The 20,096-nt window shown below is 39.5% G+C and overlaps 1 protein-coding gene across 2 annotated transcripts in view; it reads right to left on the bottom strand.

Annotated features, from left to right (window-relative positions):
* Positions 1-20,096, bottom strand: part of TTC39B (tetratricopeptide repeat domain 39B) — a gene marked incomplete at its 3' end in the record, with an annotated part of 131,524 nt that overhangs the window by 76,909 nt on the left and 34,519 nt on the right. For both annotated transcript variants that reach the window (XM_082842853.1, XM_082842854.1), the window contains exon 2: positions 18,574-18,608. In XM_082842853.1, the coding sequence (XP_082698979.1) occupies positions 18,574-18,608 (35 nt within the window). The remainder of the gene's footprint in view (positions 1-18,573; positions 18,609-20,096) is intronic.

Raw genomic sequence — 20,096 nt, forward strand, 5'->3', positions numbered from 1 at the left:
TCCAGAAGATCTGGGGCAGAATTACATGCAAGTATTTGTATGTCTTTAATATAAATATTTGGCTGCAAAGTACCAATACTTCTACAGTTGAAAAATTACAACACATATAATGAAATAATTAGGTAGTTTCTGAATGTTCCCCTCACCTGCTAATAGTATCTGCTCCACGAGGGCAGATATAATATCTCGTTCAGCATCATGTCCCCAAAGTCTGGCAAGAGCTTTGTGACAAATGTAAACGTTCGTTTGTTAATGAATGAATGAATGAATATAAGTTCTTTACCAGTCTAGGTAAGGCAGAATTTCCTATTTTTAGGACTCTTTCCTCATTGAATTCAAAGTTGCTGCATTTAGGAATGACCAAATGTTTAAAAATAAAAACAGCAGATGTTTGATCTCTGGGTGGTAGAGAGTTTCTTTTTTAAAATCCTTGATTTATTTTTTTATGCTGCAGGAAATCAATCAAAATACTAACACCCAAAAAAACTCACATAATATATTCTGCATCTACAAAGACAACTGTTAACAGTTGGTATTTAAAAGTATTTTGATTACTGATCTCTGAACTTAACTTTTAGAAATCGTTTTAGCCAATGTGATTTTAAGATAAAGGAATGAGATCAGGAACCAAATGATCTGGATCAGATCACTAAAATAATAAGACTTTCGTGTAACAAAGACCAATCAAGAACATATGGGGGTTATCAAGGGAACCAAAATCCAACCTCTCTCTTTACAAACGGTTCAAAATTGATTCAATAAAAATTCAGCAAGGATACAGTTCTAGCCTCCAGTGTATTCCGAAGGGGACACAATGACTAAGGACAGATGTTTAAACTAAAGGGTCTGCGTCACCAGAAAAAAATGGCACCGACTCAAATGAACAATTAGAAAAGGGTGGTCATGCAAAGGTCACTCTTGGGTAACTCCCATTTACTGTGATCTGCTACAAAGAGACTGGCTGAACCCAACACAGCACAGACAGCGGTGAAGTCTATGACTACTGACGCTATTCTGCCAGCATGCCACGGTACTTAATTTTTAAGGTTTTAATCACCCTAACAAAACAAAACGCCATAACGACGCCAACAAAGGACATAAGACAAACACAGTGAATACAAAGTGAGCCGTCATCATCCTTCCATTGTTCTGCAGCCCCACGCACACCTTGCAGCCGCAGTAAACCTGCCATAGCATCCCGGGAAGACTGAATTCTTCTCAGCAAGATTCACTATTTTCTCCAATTTCAGCACTCACTCTCAGGAACTTAAGAAAAAAAGATATGGGGGGCAGGGGGAGCCCTGGCAGGCTTGACATGAAGGCTTTAATGAAGTCAATGTCAATTAACAAAAACTGCAGGTCTCCAGTGAAATTTCACTCCAATTTTTTTAATCAGCATAGCTTTCCTTAAATTAAATCCTCACAGATCCAAAGAGAATGCTGCAATCACACCCCCAGGAACAGCTAAATAAATGCGACATACTCACAGGTTTAGAGCAGCTGTAACTTTGAAGGAATTAATATAGCCCCACTGTGAAGATGCCCTCTCTTCTACCAGATTTTTTAAAAGCCAATGAAAAGAAGAGACAATCCTCAATTTAAAAGGCAAAAAAATCCTCAATTTCTGTTTTATTTCTTGGTCTCTGGTGAGACTCTCAATTACTGAGCTTAAGAAAAGAAGTTGCCCGGCAGCTGACAGCATCCCAGAGCTTCCCAGGGCAGAATTTAAGACATGTCAGTTAAAGTGGCAGCTACACTCACTGCCGAAGCTGATGCTCCTGCAGGAAGGGATGCCGGGAGATTTTTTTTTTTTTCCCAATCTCTGCTGCAGCCTAATTCTAATCCATCACTGTTTGATTATCCTAGGGAAGCAAGCAAGAAAAATACAAATAGCCTGGATTTATAAAATCCACAGGGCCTTTTAATGATTTTTCACCTAATCCAGGGATTCACCACTATCAAAGAGGGTTAAATGAAGAATAAAATGAATTACCTCTTTTGTTTTAAGGAAAACGTAAGAGCAGTCTGATGCTCCCAAGTTAGAATTGGATTTTATATCTTACTGACTTTTTAAAAACACTAAATAAGGGGAAGTCAAGTTCTGTGAAGTTTTCGGTCAAATGGGTTAAATGCACAAAAGTTAAATTAGTGAAGTGAATGAAATATACATATAAAGTCACTCCACTGTAGATGGAAACTGCAATTTAAAATTAATATTAGATAAAGAATATTTGAATTGATTTTGATGAAACTCAAAAAAATAAAGTAGGCTTAGAGATGGTCAGTGACTTGACAACTTTCTTGTCTTGCCTTAAGGGCTCTTACACATATTACAACTGGACTGTTTCTGTGATGTGGCTCACAATTTAATCTGATTATAAAAGTATCAGGTAATGTACTCTGATATCTCCTGATTTTAAAATAATAAAGTCCTTACAGAGAACTGGAAACAAAGAAGGAAATTAAAACTGTACATGTATCCACCATGCATGTTATTTTTACCTGTAGTTAGGCTAACCAATGGCCCCAAAGATATCCAAGTCTCAACCCCTGGAACCTATGAATGTTACCTTATATGAGAAAAGAGGCTTGCAAGTGTAATTAAGTTAATAATCTTAAAATGGGAAGATTATCCTAGATTATTTGGTTTGGGCCCTAAATGCAATCACAAGTATCCTTGTAAGAGGGAAGCAGCAGGGTATGTGACACAAAAGGCACAAGGTGATGTGACCATGGAACCAGAGTGATTTGAAAAGACTATGCTGCTCGCTTTGAAGTTTGCATAAAAGCAAAGTCAAGGTGCCCTCACAGAAAACTTTCTTTGCTGATAAAACAAACAGAAATTAAAAGCTTATAATTGCCTTGCCTACAGGGGAGACCAAAACTATGCCTATACCTTTAAACATGCTACTTTATCAGAGCTACATGGAGCTTGAACACATTTTGAGATCATTCTGCTCACAGGTAATAAAAAAAATACTCCTTGCTGGCTTGAATACTTTCACTCTGGACAATAAACATAAAATAAATAACACAGAAATTACACAAAAATAAAAATCACGTATAAATCTCCAAATACCTCTTCAGTGTTAAGCAATTTCAGAGTCCTTTAAATTTGTTAGTGGCTAAGTCTTCAGACTATTAAATGTGTATGATACATGATACTGAACTATACATTATTTATAAATAATGTACCTAATGCAAACATCACTTCGTCTCTGAGGAGTTCTAGCTACAATGTTCTACAAGCATGATGACACAAAGGGGAAAGGTAGGAAGAAGGGGAGAAAGGGAGAACCAGAGATACTGATTAATTTTCAAAACATAGCCAATGGAGAAGTTTGACACGTTTCAAAAGGCAAAGCTCCCAAGTATCTGCTTTTGTGGTGTTTTATTACTCATTTCAGGTTGCTATTTTTATCCGGATGGATAAACATATCAGAAAGCAAGGCAGATAAAAAATGGTAGAAAGTTAACCAAAGGTAGTGAAGCTCACTACAACCCCTAAGAGTATGACAGCTCATTTACATAAACTTCAGATGGAAAGTGAGTCAGCCCAGAGGTGAGTAAAGGCAAAGGAGTCACTGACAATCTGCACAGTGCTTAGTACGCCCAAACAATTGGACATTACCTAATTATGTATGTACGGGTTGATTAGCACAACCAGCTGTCATCATTAAAAAGAAGAAGAAAAAAACACATCCCAAAACATCCTTTAACTCACTCTCTCTTTGAACAATCACAGCAATATCATTGTGCCCTATACTTGCTAAGTTCTCAGTAAATGATGGCTGGATTATTTTAATGCACTGAAAATCCTTGCAGTTTACTCTGAATATTCATCTATAGTTTCCGATTAGTACATTAATTCAACAAATTTATTAATTCGACAAATACATATTGAGCATCTACTATATGCCAAGCATCGTGCTTGGGTACAGGGTGCACCACGATGAGCAGAAGAGAACAGTCCCGGGGCTTCCCTGGTGGCGCAGCGGTTGAGAGTCCGCCTGCCGATGCAGGGGACACGGGTTCGTGCCCCGGTGCGGGAAGATCCCACATGCCGCGGAGCGGCTGGGCCCGTGAGCCATGGCCGCTGAGCCTGCGCGTCCGGAGCCTGCCCTCCGCAACGGGAGAGGCCACAACAGTGAGAGGCCCGCGTACCACAAAAAAAAAGAAGAGAACAGTCCCATCCTCCTGGAACTTCAAGAGTCCAAAGGAACAGACGGTCAAAAAACAAGTAAAAAATAACTACAAAATGAGAAAGGGTATGAAAGGAACAAACAGGATGCCAAGATAGAGGAATGAGGAAGGAGTAACCTATTCAGGTGGAGTCATTAAGCAAAGTGGGAGGACATAGCACCTGAGAGCTGAGGATGACCAGGAAGAAGCTCTGGGAGGAATGGAAGGAAGTTGCTCTGGTCAGAGAGGCCAGATGCACAAATCTAGGGCAGCAAAGGTCTAGCTCAGTCAAAACCCTGGAAGAGGCTTCTGGCCGAGGGCAGAGATTGAGGGTGAGTGGAAGCAGTATGTGGGGACCTGACCTTGACCTCAAGCCTTGCGGGCTGAGGTAGCTTGGAGTCTTCATCCTCAGAGACATGCAAACTCATGCACAGATTCTAAGCAAGACAGTGACATCATCCAACTGAATTTCTAAAAGGATCACTCTGTCCTGAATCAAACAAACCTGCTGTTAATAAATTATGAGACAACTGGGAAATTTGAATACTGACAGGATATTTGATGAATGTTGTTAATTTTTTTAGGTGTGACAACAGCCTTGTGATGTTTTTAAAAAGAGACCTATCTTTTATATGCATACTAAAATACAGATACAGTGATGCCGTAAAAGGCTTATAGATTAGATAATAGTTCTGTTTCAATGCAATTTCCTGGCCTTGTTATCTGAACAGTAATTACCCATAAGAGCACGTCTTTGTTTTCAGGAAGCACATACTGAAATATTTAGAGGTAGAAATAAAGTATACTGTCTAGGATATGATTCCAAATAAACTTGGGGTGGATTATAGATGAAAAACAATCGGCCTTGAGTTAACAGCTGTTGAAGGTAAGTGGTGAGTATACAAGAGCTCAGTTTACTATCCTCTTTACTGTTTATATATGTTTGAAATTTTTCATATTAAAATTTTAAAATAAGGTAACTTCGGCTGTTGTGTGGAGAAAAAGTAGGATGCAGTTGGGAGGGTGGAAGAATAGAGAACAAAGGAAGCACGAAAACACATTGGGGGCTCTTAAAGTAATCCAGGCAAAACCTGACAGTACCTCGAGCTAATGTAATAGAGAGGAGAGAGAGAGAAGTAAACAGATGGGAAATAAATGTTGGAGGTAGAAATCATCAGACTTGGTAGTAGGGAAGTTAAAGAAAAGGGAAGGAATCAAAGATGTCCACCAGGCACCTGCCTTGAGCAAGTGGGTGGAGACATTTACAAAGATGGAGAAGCCTGGGAGAGGAAAAGGTTTTGGAGGGATGAGGGAGGCGGCCACCAAAAGTTCACTTTGAAACACAGAAATTAAGGTATTTGGGAGCGGGGACTTCCCTGGTGGTCCAGTGGGTAAGACTCCACTCCAATGCAGGGGCCTGGATTCGATCCCTGGTCGGGGAATTAGGTCCCACATGCATGCCGCAACAAAGATCCCTCATGCCACAACTAAAACCCAGTGCAGCCAAAATAAATAATTATCTTTTTTTTTAATTAAGGCATTTGTGAAATATCCAAATAGACAAGGATTGGACCTATTTCCCATTACAACTGTTAAGGTAGTCCCGGACAGAGTAGTCGTCATGCCCAGAAGGCCACTCTTGGAGGAGGTAAGGAAGTCAGTACTGGGAACAGGGCTTCTCTGACTTGCAGGCACAACTTGGGTGTTGCTACCTGGGGTTGAGTGATGGTCAGAGAGGCTCCTGAGCCTGCAGAGAAGGGAACCACAATGACAAAGGCCCTGTCCATAAGGGTTTACGAGTCATTTTCCATTCATTTTGCCACCAACACCACCAAGTCTTCCACCTCCCCTGGGCCTCCTTGGTCAAATGAGACAATTGGACCAAAGGGTCACTAAGAAGCTTTCCTTTGAGCTTAGGAAATACTGTCACTCCTCCTTAGAGTGAAAGGAAGCATTCATAGAATATACATACCTTAACTTAAAATGTGCATACGCTCCCCCCCCACATAAGCTTATATAAAGAACTACTTATTGTGGAAGGTTCCAATACAATAGCGGACGATTAAAGAAGACCTAACAGTACAAAAGAAAATACAGAGAAAAGCAATTCAATACAGGGAAAAGATGCTTGGGATGCTGCTCACTCTGGGCTTTTTAGCGAAATGTATTTCCATTCACTGTATTCCATGGACTCTGTAACACAGATTTTTCATCATGTAATATCCCCAAAACCCAGATGTATCTTAAAATCAAGAGCAACTTTGATTGCCCTAGATCAAAGTTAAATTCTTAGGGAAAGGATCCACATTTGCTTCTGCCAGTTACCTGAAGGCAAAACCAAGCTGATCCACTTAAAATTAAAGTGCCTGCTTGAAGCTGTTTGGGCCACACTGGTACCTAATATTCAGACCACAAACTAGCTTGTGATTGAAATTCTGAGAGTGCTAACAAGTTAAACACAGGATTCCCACACAGCCCATCAGTTCCACTCCTAGGTATATACACCAGAGAATTACAAACATGTGTCCACACAAAGAATTGTGCACAGCTGTTTATAGCAGCATTATTCACAACAGTCAAAAACTGGAAAAAACCTGATTGTCTATCAACTTATGAATGGATAAACAAAATGTGGTATGTCCACACAGTTGAGTATTATTCAGCCCTAAAAAAGAATGAAATACTGACACATACCACAACATGGATAAACCTCAAAAGCCAGACACAAAAGAACATATATTGAATAATCCTATTTTTATGAAATGTCTATACAGACAAATCTAGAAGCAGAAATTAGATTAGTGGTTGCCTAGGAGTAGGAGTGGGAAAGGAGAATGACTGTAAAGGGGTGCAGGGTTTCTTTTTTGGGTGATCAATTTTTTAAAATTAGATTGTAATGATGGTTGTACAATTCTGTAAATATAATAAACTCCAATGAATTGTAAATTTAAAACAGGGATTTTATGGGATATAGTTTCATAATGTGATAGAGCTATTTTTTTAAAGTTCCCAGGGCAGAGAATCTCAAGAGAAGTTTTTTTCCCCTCCCTACCTAGTACCAAGATTGAAATACACACATTTCCTTACTGTGTCTTCCTGCATGACAGTTTTATTTTTCCCTTCCCTTCGGCAAAGTCACCTGTAAAATTCTCCATTGTGTTTTTCTCCTTCCTCAGTGGTATATACAATGTCAGCGGCATCTTAGATCCAATGAAATAATTAAATGCCAACTTGGTTAAGAAAAATCAGGTTGAGGTCGGGGCAGAGAGGTGCCCCTCCAGACCTGAGGAACATTTGGATTACCTAGACAGAGAAGCTGGGTCAAGGAAAAGATCACAGAAATATGAAAATTAATCTAACTCTGCCTGTAGTTACTAGTTATAATTTAACTACTATGAAGAAAAATATTAACTGGATGTTTTTCAACGGTCATTCACCGAATATCACCCTAGATAACCTTAAAACAGACAAAATTATTGCACCATAATTAACTGATCTAAACTGATGGGGGGCGGGGGGGGGAGTTGCCTTAAAAGCTTTACCTCATTCTAATCTACAGTTTGTAGTTCAAAAGAGAAGGTGTGAAGAAGGATGAAATCCATGAGAAAAGCTACACTACAAAATATTTTTAATTCTACTGTAAGCTTCTTATCACCTGACTAAAAACGTCTGCCTCTTTCAACTTCTAGACGTAAGAACAAATTCACTGTAGTTCCTGTACGTGAACACACACATCCCATTGCCTCAGGACTTGATTAAACACCTACGAATTTCTATATAAGGATAAATTCAAAATTTTAATAAGGTACTGTGGAATATTAAGAGATCACTGGTGAAAACGTATTAAACCTGAATCTGCTCCAACAGTCTTTGCACATAAATTTGATGTCTCCTCTGACTTCTCTAAACTATCATAAAAAGAAAACCTTGATTAAGTAGTACCCGACCAGGCCCCCCAGTTAATTAGATTTTTGTGCCATGGCCCACTGTGGTTTTGATGAGAAAGAGGTTAATTGAAAACACTACCAATTCACTTGATTCCAAGCAGTTAGTCTACTCTCCTCACTAAACGGAAGCCAGGAATCCATGGTGACCCAAAATCTCTTGTGTCCACAGGTGTCCCAAGTAACCCTGGTATCTCTCAAAACCCAAAACCAATGCCAGCCACTCCGATCTCCCAACCAGAAACAGCTCTTTGGAAACCCTGGAACATTTTATTTATTCTTCACATGTCATATCACTTAATTCATGAACAGACTTCATACCCACCACTACATTTTCAGATATGGTAGTTGTGTACAAACAGTGGGCAAGAAGGATACCCAGTCATCAGAGCACCAAGAAGCACATACCAGTATGGAATTGTTAAATCAGGGAGCCAGAGACTAAGGCAGAGCTAATCTTCTAGCAAATTTCTATAGGCCATGAGATGGGTCTAATGTACGGTTCCTCCCTGAGAGATTACCTCCTATGCTAAACAAGTCAGAAACTTCATAAACAATTTTTTTAATTTTTAGAAAGGACATGTTCAATGTCCCACTAACTGTTTTATAAAAAAAAAAATCTCTAATTTTCCCTCCAGTTCTAAATGTTATAGATGTTTGTACGATCTACCAGCTTATAAATCTAGCAACTTCCCCAAATAGTTTATCACTTAAAATAACACAACTGGAGAAAAGGGAACCCTCTTACACTGTTGGTGGGAATGTAAATTGATACAGCCACTGTGGAGAACAGTATGGAGGTTCCTTAAAAAGCTACAAATAGAACTACCATATGACCCAGCAATCCCACTACTGGGCATATACCCTGAGAAAACCATAATTCAAAAAGAGTCATGTACCAAAATGTTCATTGCAGCTCTATTTACAATAGCCCAGAGATGGAAACAACCTAAGTGGCCATCATCGGATGAATGGATAAAGAAGATGTGGCACATATATACAATGGAATATTACTCAGCCATAAAAAGAGACGAAATTGAGCTATTTGTAATGAGGTGGATAGACCTAGAGTCTGTCATACAGAGTGAAGTAAGTCAGAAAGAGAGAGACAAATACCGTATGCTAACACATATATATGGAATTTAAAAAATGTCATGAAAAACCTAGGGGTGAAACAGGAATAAAGACACAGACTTACTAGAGAATGGACTTGAGGCTATGGGGAGGGGGAAGGGTAAACGGTGACAAAGCGATAAAGAGGCATGGACATATATACACTACCAAACGTAAGGTACATAGCTAGTGGGAAGCAGCCGCATAGCACAGGGAGATCAGCTCGGTGCTTTGTGACCGCCTGGAGGGGTGGGATAGGGAGGGTGGGAGGGAGGGAGACGCAAGCGGGAAGAGATATGGGAATATATGTATATATATAACTGATTCATTTTGTTGTGAAGCTGAAACTAACATACCATTGTAAAGCAATTATACTCCAATAAAGATGTTAAAAAAATAAATAAATAAATAAATTTCTTGCTAAAAAAAAAAAATAAAAATAACACAATTGTTACCACAAAGATCCAGAACTAGGAAAACCTACATCTGTGGTGGTGAATTCATTAAGCAGAAAAGGAGAGTAGGAGATAATTTTCTTTTGTGGAAATACTTTAAGGTCTCCCTCATCTGTTCACTTGCATCTTTTCATTAGAAATTCAGGAGAAAGTATTCACAGGAAGAAATTAATCACCAGGTTGGCAAGAGGACCACATCCTGCTACAGAGAGGTGGAAGCGTTGCTACCTGCACATAAAACCAAACTATAAAACCAAAATATGCGGTTCAATCAGCATATGGAAAAAGAACTCTACTGATTTCAGCAGCTAATGTATCACAAGAGGAATGTTGTGGCATCGTAAATTTAATAAGAGGGAACGAGAGAAATTTTGGCAAACCCTGAAATTAGGACAAAATAAAAGTTCACATAAAAAACAACTGAAGAATTTTTTTTTACAATTAACATATACTTGTAATCAGAGAGAAAACATACATAATATTTTAAAAGAAAAATCTTGAATAACAGATTACTTCAGTAATATTTTTAATTTCAGAAAGGGTCAGTAATACAGGAGACATAGTACAGTAACATCACGCTCTATGTTATGGAATAAAGAGAAACATCCAAGAGAGCTTTCCCTGTGAATGAAGCACATCCTACTAACTTTCAAATGCTGTTTGAAAACATTTTTAGTCATTTTCGAATTTTCTTAACATATGTGACACAAGTCTCTACCCTCTTAAATAGAATATACTAGATATAATTTAAACTTTTTCCAATGTCTCAGAGACAGCAATATGAACATGCCTTTCTCAGTGGAGATTAACAGCATCCAAGGTGGGGGAGTAGTATACTACCGATATTTACTGGGCACCTACTACGTGTTTATACCCATTATCACATTTAAATTAAATTTCATTTTATCTTCCCAATAAATCTGTGAGAGGATGAAGAAACTGAGACTTAGAAACTGTCCCAGAGGGACTTCCCTGGCACAGTGGTTAACAAGCCTCCTGCCGGATAGGAATAAAGATGCAGACGTAGAGAATGGACTTGAGGACACGGGGAGGGGGAAGGGTAAGCTGGGACGAAGTGCGAGAGTGGCATGGACATATATGCACTACCAAATGTAAAATAGATAGCTAGTGGGAAGCAGCTGCATAGCACAGGGAGATCAGCTCGGTGCTTTTCGACCACCTAGAGAGGTGGGATGAGGAGGGTGGGAGGGAGACGCAAGAGGGAAGGGATATGGGGATATACGTATGCATATAGCTGATTCACTTTGTTATACAGCAGAAACTAACACAACACTGTACAGCAATTATACTCCAATAAAGACGTTTAAAAAAATTAAAAATAAAAATTTTTTAAATTTTAAAGAAAACAATCCTCCTGCCAATGCAGGGGACACGGGTTCGATACCTGGTCTGGGAAGATCCAACATGACGTGGAGCAACTAAGCCCGTGTGCCACAACTACTGAGCCTGCGCTCTAGAGCCCACAAACCACAACTACTGATCCTGCGCGCTGCAACTACTGAAGCCCACGTGCCGCAACTACTGAGCCTGCATGCTGCAACTACTGAAGCCCGCATGCCTAGAGCCCGTGCTCTGCAACAAGAGAAGCCACTGCAACAAGAAGCCCACGCACCGCAACAAAGAGTAGCCCCCGCTCGCCGCAACTAGAGAAAGCCCGCGCACAGCAATGAAGACCCAAAAGCAGCCAAAAAAAATTTTTTTTAAAGAAGGAAAAGAAAGAAACTGTCCCAGATCTCCCAGGCAGTAAATGGCAACTGAGACTGGTGCTCAAGTTCACCTGTCAAGTCCAAGGGCTTGACTCACCAGAAAGGTACATCTTGTTGTGTGCACCTAAGCTAGGTAAAACGATACTGCTGTGCTTTGGAGTTCTATGACTGTATGTCATATTTACTTTCTTCTTTCCCTGCCATTTTTTGCTACTATCAACAAACTGGCTTCTAAAACCACCTCCTCGGGAAGGGGAAGCTGGGACGAAGTGAGAGAGTAGCATTGACATATATACTCTACCAAATGTAAAATGGATGGCTAGTGGGAAGCTGCTGCATAGCACAGGGAGATCAGCTCAGTGCTTTGTGACTACCTAGAGGGATGGGATAGGGAGGGTGGGAGGGAGGCTCAAGAGGGAGGGGATATGGGGATATATGTATACGTATAGCTAATTCACTTTGTCGTACAGCAGAAACTAACACAACATTGTAAAGCAATTATACTCCAATAAAGATATAAAAAATTTTAAAATAAAAATAAATAAATAAAACCATCCTCTCAGCATACCTCTTAGAACTCTGGCAAAATTATGCCAAAAAGCATAAGTCTACTTACATTCATTGTAAATAGACTCTGGATGGAATCCTCTACTACAAGTGAAGGGCAAGATTTTTAGAGCATGGGCTCTAATACCTACTTTGGCTACCCTTTCCGGCTTTGGGCTCTATTTCAAAGAGGTAAGGTTCTCAGTTAGGTAAAGCATTACTATTATGTGTTGCTACAACTAAGGTGAGAGAAGCAAGTACCAGGGACATTTTGGCAACATTGAAAAGGAAACACAAAACTGTTTAAGAAACAGCCTTAGGTGTCACAAGAAATAATGCACATCAGAAAACTAAAAGAACAAGGCAAGTTCTAGAATGGGTAAACCTTTGGGTTTGGTAAACTGAGCAGGACAGGGAAGTTAAATTTGGAAGTAAAAAAAAGCTGGCAACAGCAGATAAATGCAGCTGAAGACAGGCTGAAAGAGGCAATGAATGGAAAAGAAAATGTTAGATAACAAGAAAGTGAGATAGCATTAAAAAACTATTGTTTTCAAGATGAGAAGAAAACTGTAATATGGTTGACAATAGGATAAAAGAAGCTAAGACAGGGCTTCCCTGGTGGCACAGTGGTTGAGAGTCCGCCTGCCGATGCAGGGGACATGGGTTCATGCCCCAGATCGGGAAGATCCCACATGCCACGGAGCGGCTGGGCCCGTGAGCCATGGCCGCTGAGCCTGTGCGTCCGGAGCCTGTGCTCCGCAACGGGAGAGGCCACAACAGTGAGAGGCCCACGTAATGCAAAAAAAAAAAAAAAAAAAAAAAAGAAGCTAAGACATACAAAGCCTCCAAGAATTCCACATTTTAAGAGTTCACAACGGGTTTCTGATAGTCATGGATCAAAAACATCTCGATCACATGGGTCACTTTTGGATGCTATTCTTCTGAGAACCAGTCATACTAATATCAAAACATCTAAAGCAGATAAATAGAGCAGTTTTTGTGCAAACACAGACATATAGATCAAAGGAACAAAACAGAAAGCCCAGAAACACAGCATTATTATTTTAATGAGTGTATTATTTGATAAAGTAGGCATCAAACATAAATTTTACGCACAGACTTAGCAAATGGCGTTGGACTACTGGGCTAGCAATTTTAGTGTTGGCATGAGATAGGGATCTAAATTAACTTCAGTTGGGTTAAGTTCAGGATTTTCTTTTTTTTAGTTCAGCTATGACCTTACTGATTTTCTCCCGGCTGGATCTATTTCTGAGAGAAGGCAGTCGAAGTCACCAACTATGATAACAAAATCATCTATTTCTCCTTGTATATAGTTTGTGCCTCTCGTAGTTTGATGCTCTGTTGTTAGGTACCTACACATTAAGAACTGTTATGTTTTCTTGGAGAACTGGCCCCTCTGTCAATTATGTAATGCCTTTCTTTATCCCTGATAACTTTCCTTACTTTGAAGTCTGCTCTGTCCAAAATTAGTAGAGCTATTCCTGCTTTCTTCTGATTAGTGTTAGCATGGTATATTTTTCTCCGTCCATTTACTTTTACTCTACATGTGTCTTTTATTTAAAGTGGGTTTCTTGTAGACAACATATAGTTGGACCATGTTTTTTGATCTACTCTGACAATGTCTTTTAATTGGTAAATTTACACCACTGACATTCAAAGTGATTATTGATATAGTTGGATTAATATCTACCATATTCATTACTGTTTTTTATTTGTTGCCCTTGTTCTTTGTTCCTATTCTTGTCTTCTACCCTTTTTCTGCCTTATGTTGTTTTAATTGAGCATTTTATATGCTCCATTTTCTCTTCTTTCTTAGCACATCAGCTTCACTTCTTTTTTTTACTTTTTTTTGGTGGTTGCCCTAGAGTTTGCAGTACGGATTTACAACTCATCCAAGTCTACATTAAAGTACACTATACCATTTCACAGGTAGTATGAGTACCTTATAATAACAAAATAATCCTAATTCCTCCCTCCCACCCCTGTATCATTGTTGTCATTCATCTCACTTATATGTAAACATACATAAGCATGTATATATACATAAGATATAAACATAAGCATATATAACCAAATACACTGTTGGTATCATTTTCAACAAACTGTTATCTATTAGATCAATTAAGAATATGAAAAAATGTTTTATTTTACTTTGACTTATTCCTTCTTTGATGTTCTTCTTTTCCTTAAGTAGATCTCAGGTTCTGACCCATATTTATTTTTCCTCTCTCTATAGAATTTCTTTTAATATTTCTTACAAGGCAGATCTATGGGCAACAAATTGCTTCAGTTTTCGTTCACCTGAGAAAGTCTTTATTTCTCCTTTACTTTTGAAGATAATTTCAGAGAGTACAGAATTCTAAGTTGATGGTTTTATTCTCTCAATACAAACATTTCACTCTACTTTCTTCTGCTTGCCTGGTTTCTGAGGAGAAGCTGGATGTAATACTTATCTTTGTTCCTCTATAGGTAAGGTGTATTTTTTCTTTCAAGATTTTTTATTTATCTTTGATTCTCTGTAGCTTACAAATAACATACCTACAGGTCATTTTTTGACAATCATCCTATTTGGTGTTCTCTGAGCTTCCTGGATCTGTGGTTTGGTGTCTAACATTAATTGTGGAAATTCTCACACATTATTGTTTCAAATATTTCTTCTGTTCTTTTCTTTCTTCTCCTTCTGATGTTCCGATTATGCATATGTTACACCTGCTGTAGTTGCCCCACAGTCCTTGGATATTCTGTTCTGTTTTATTCACTCTTTGTTCTCTTTGCTTTTCAGTTTTTGAGGATTCTATTCCACTCTATTCAGGATTCTATTTCTACAGCCTCTAGCTCAGAGAGTCTTTCCTCAGCCATGTCCAGTCTAATAAGTCCATCAAAGGCATTTTTCATTTCTGTTAGAGTGTTTTGATCTCTAGCATTTCTTTTTGGTTCTTTCTTATGGTTTCCATCTTTCTGCTTACATTACCCATCTATTCCTACAGTCTCTCTACTTCTTCCATAGAGCCCATTGCATATTAACCATAGTTCTTTTAAATTCCCACATCCCTGCCACGTCTGGTTCTGACGCTTACTCTGTCTCTTCAACCTGTGTTTTTTGCCTACTGGTCTGCCTTGTAATCTTTCTTGATAGTTAAACATGATGTACATGATAAAAGGAACTGTTGTAAATAGGCCTGTGGTCATGTGGTGGTGAGGCGTGGGGGAGGGGGAAGCATTCTATCGACCTGTGATGAGGTCTCAGTCTTTTAGGGAGCCTGTGCCTCTGGACTGGGAACTTCTCAAGTATTTCTCAGTTTTTCTTCTCTCTTAGATGGGACAGGATGGCCAGAGTGGGCTAGAGCTCCCCAGGGTCAGTTAAGTTCTGGTTAACTACTCTCCCCTGAGGGCAGGCCTTGTTAAGAACAGTAAACTCTGATGTATTTCAGAATGGTTCTTTTTCTTCTCACCCTACTGGAAGCCCAAAGGGATTTTTCTCCTCCATTTACTGTATAAATCTGGTACAGCTTCTGGAGGCAAATTTCACATTGGGGGTGGAGGGGCTCCATATGAGTGGGTCTCCTTATGGTTCTCAACTCCCAGAATTATTCACACTGAACCCCCAGCAATTCGTCGATCATAGGTGACATTTTCCCACCCCTGCCCTGGCTTCAACTCTGTACACCATGACTCCCTGTATTTGCCCTTCTGTCCCTCCAGGCTTGGGAGCAGTGATTTTCTGTGTACCTCTCCTTTTTTATGGATGCAAAATGAGTTGTAGAATTTCCAAGTCTGTTTACCTCTTTACTTGTTGTTAGGACAAAGTGGTAACTTCAAGCTCCTTACTTGGAAAACCAGAAATCGCAAGTCAAGTTCAGAAGGTTTTTGTTTCCCTATAATTTGATTTTTTTTTAAACTAATAGGTGTCGATTGGGATTGACATATATACACTAATATGTATAAAATAGATAACTAATAAGAACCTGCTGTAAAAAAAATAAATAAAATAAAAACTAATAGGTGTTAGAAATTGCTGACAACGCCTTTCAGACCCAAAGGTAAAGCCACTGCCAGTCTAATGCAGCCACTGAAAGCTCAAAGAAACACAAGTTTTAATGTGTGCCACCCATCAGTCATGTCAATTACATCAGTCTGACCTGTCTTCATCTCCAAGACCTGAACCCCTCTCTGGTGTGTGTCGAGTGTTCTAGCTTCTCACTGGGAACAGCAGCGCTTCCACTGGTGAATTCCAGTCACCCGCCCCACAGTCAGATCCTTTTCTACCTCCTAGATTTCAGTCTACCAGGCCGCCCAAGCTCAATTCCTGCCTACGCTCAGGGTGGAGAAGCCACAGCAGAGCTGAGTAAGATTTCTGGATGGCAAATAATGTACTCACCTTAAAAGTCATTTTTTAAATTACACAAGTAGATTATCTTTCAAAGAGTACAGTATGAAAAGGGAAGGGGGGGAAGAGTAAAACTTTACAGTGGCAAGATCTGACAAACACTATCTCAAGCCAAGTGATGAAGTTTAGCATCAACAGGAGTAAACCAGGTTGATAACATGTATCTTTGATATAATGTGATGAGAATGATACTTTAGGTCTGTGATCTTCCTCCCAAAAACACATGACCTCAGTCTAATTATGAGGAAAAAAAAACAGACAGATCCCAGCTGAGGGACATTCCACAAAACAAATGACCAGTACTCAAAACCAAGGAAACTCTGAGAAACCGTCACAATCAAGCATAGCCTAAGAAGACAGAATGAATGATTGTACTGTGGTGTCCTGAATGGGACCCTGGGACAGAAAAAGGATACTCCATAAAAACTAAAGAAATCTGAATCAAGTATGGACTTTAGTTATAACAATGTATCTGTATTAGATTATTAATTGTGACAAATGTATCATTCTAATGTAAGAAATTAATCATAGGGAAAACAAGTGTGGGATATACAGGACTCTCCATACTATCTTCATAATAATTCTGTAAATCTTAAACTATTGCACAGTAGAAAGGTTATTTTTTAAAATCCTAATCACAATTAAGTTTTTTATTCACATACACATTCAATGACATAAACACTAAAACTTTTGGACAATATAAAAATTTGCAACTCTAACATAAAAATAGCAATTAAGGGAAAGTATCTGTAGCAAATAGGACAAAGTATGAAGGTGTATATAAATTTTAAATTTCATAAGTATGTAAAAAAAAAACATTGAGAAAAAAGTTAAATAGGCAAAAGAAGACTAGAATTCATACAAAAGGAAATGCAATGGACTAAACAATGATTATAAGAAAAAAAATCGGGGGGTTATGTGCACCACATGGCTTGTAGGATCTCAGTTTCCTGACCAGGGATTGAACCAAGGCCACGTCAATGAAAGCCTAGACTCCTAACCACTAGGCCACTAGGGAACTCCCAGAAAAAAATTTTAAGACAAAACAATTAGGTATCATTTAAGCAGCAAAATGGTTTCAAATAATACCTAGGGATGATAATGCTACATTTTAAACCACTTCACTTATACGCAGTTCACAGCCATGCAAACTGGTGAAACTCGTTTGAAAGTGCTGTGGACTGAATAGAGTCCCCCCAAATTTCACATGTTGAAGCCCTGATCCCCAGTGTGATGGTATTTGGAGATGAGGACTTTGGGAGATAATCAGGTTTAGATCAGGTCCTGAGAGGGGGGCCCTCATGACTAATGCCCTTATAGGAGGAGACCCCAGAAAGCTTGCTCTCTCGCTCTCTCTCCCTCTGCCATGTGAAGACACAACGAGAAGGTGACCATCTGTAAATCAGGAAGAGAGCTCTCACCAGAACCTGACCACACTGGCACTCTGATCTCTGACTCCAGAACTGTGAGAAAATAAATCTCTGTTGTTAAAGCCACCCAGTCTGTGGTATTTTATTATGGCAGCCTGAGCTAACTAACACAGAACGGCAACTTGAGAAATATCACATTAAGAATAAAAATATTCATCCCTTTTAATCCAATAATTCTACATGGGTGAATTTAACCTTTTGGAGATATTCAAAAATATGATAAAGCTATACACATCAAAATGTTCACTACTTAGTTTTAAGTTTTTAAACCAGTGAAAAACTAAATGTCTAACAAAGGAGAAATGAATAAGTAAATTGCGATGTTCCATTTGATCTCATATGATGTCATTTAAAATCATTACGAAAATTATGTAGGCTTATAGGAAACGCTTATAATAAAACTAAGTGCAAACCAAAAGCAAAAATCTACAATATGAGGCTAACCATGTAAATAAATATGGGCAAGATGTAAAAGGGTTAGCTATAAACAAATAAAATTTAATTTGTTGGAAAACATTTTTTCTTTCATTTTAGTTTAATTAAGGTTACAAGAAATAAGACTCAAAAATATATCTGATAGTAACTTTAGACAGATCCTTTCTTAAGCTTAATCACATCCTAACTGTTAAATTATGAAGAAGTGAATTTTTCCAACAATAGCCACTACACTCAAAAAATTCAAAAAAATGAGAAGAAATATTTACATTTCTTATAAGAAAACCGTCAATTTTTCTCTACTACATACTTTTTTATTATGTTACTACTTACACAGAGAGGGTTTCCAAGGCATCTTCAAAGATATCCTGGGGGGGAACAAAAAACACAATGAGTTTCTCGAGAATCAAGAAATTTAAATATAAAAGAGAGAGAGAGTGTGTGTGTGTGTGTGTACTCCGTGTGTGTGTACTCTCCATGTGTGTGTACTCCCCATGTGTGTGTGTACTCCCCGTGTGTGTGTGTACTTCCCATGTGTGCGTGTACTCCGTGTGTATGTACTCCCCTTGTGTGTGTGTGTACTCCCCGTGTGTGTGTGTACACCCCGTGTGTGTGTACTCCCTGTGTGTGTGTGTACTCCCCGTGTGTGTGTGTACTCCCCATGTGTGTGTACTCCCAATGTGTGTGTGTGTACTCCCCATGTGTGTGTACTCCCCATGTGTGTGTACTCCCCATATGTGTGTGTGCGTGCGTGTGTGTGTGTGTGTGTGTGTGCGCGCGCGCACCTCTCAAGGCAGAGTGGGGACAGTTTGGGTGGGCTGCAGTAGAACCATTCCACTTAACTCTTACTGATGGCATTCCTTTCAGAGAAACCAACACATGAATTTAAGTGAGGTTTAATTTAGGGTTGGTTTTGTCACTAATAAGACGAGTAAGCTACTCAGCCAGCAATCAGACTGGGCGAATCTGAAGAGAATGTGACTCCTTCAGTGGGGTCTTCACTCCTCAGTCTCATCCAACCCAGAGCAGAATAAAACAAAGAACAGGACCTGCCCGATTCAGTCGTCTCTTTCTCCATGGCTGGCCACGTTAGCACGTCTGGGCCTTCGTGTCACGTCTAACTCCACTACCCGCCCAGCAAGTCTCCCTGTCAGCAGCCTTTATCTGTAGCGTACAGGGCAGCCCTTTCCTTCATGCCACTGGCCTGTTCAAAATCTGCAACAGGAGAAAAACCCAAACACACACACATACACACATAACACACACACTCACATCTGCTCACAAATCCACACATGCACCCCACGCTCATACACACTGGCTCATACACTCAGTCTCACCCCTAAACTCACAGTCATACACAAACACACATACACTCACTCACTCACAAACTCACACTCACACACGAAGCTCCCTCACAGCTGCAAAAATCAAATCCAAGCTCCTCATCCAGGGATTTGGGACCCACCGTAACCTAGTCAAACCTTCAAGGCCTCGTTCTCTCACATCCCTACCACCTTCTCCACAGCCAAGCACCAGGACCTCACGGGTCTCCCTACTCCCAAGCCTGACATCTGCCATTCAGTTCTTCACACAACAGCCGCAGTTATTCTTTCCTTTCCCTTCTTTTAATAAGCTCATACCATTCCACTGCTTTAGACCTCTTTAAAAGCTTTCCATTGCACTTAGAATAAACCCAAATTCCTTCCCATGATCTACAAAGCCCTAAATGACCCTGCCAGCCTCTGTCCACCTCTCCACCCACCAGACTCACTCCACTTCAGCCAAAGGTCTGTCTTTCTGGTCTGTGCACAAGCCAAATTCATCCCACACCTCTCTGCATTGTCTCTCTTTCCTAG

The sequence above is a fragment of the Leucopleurus acutus genome (genome assembly GCF_964270905.1).
Source record: "Leucopleurus acutus genome assembly, chromosome: 7".
NCBI classification, from domain to species: Eukaryota; Metazoa; Chordata; class Mammalia; order Artiodactyla; family Delphinidae; genus Leucopleurus; species Leucopleurus acutus.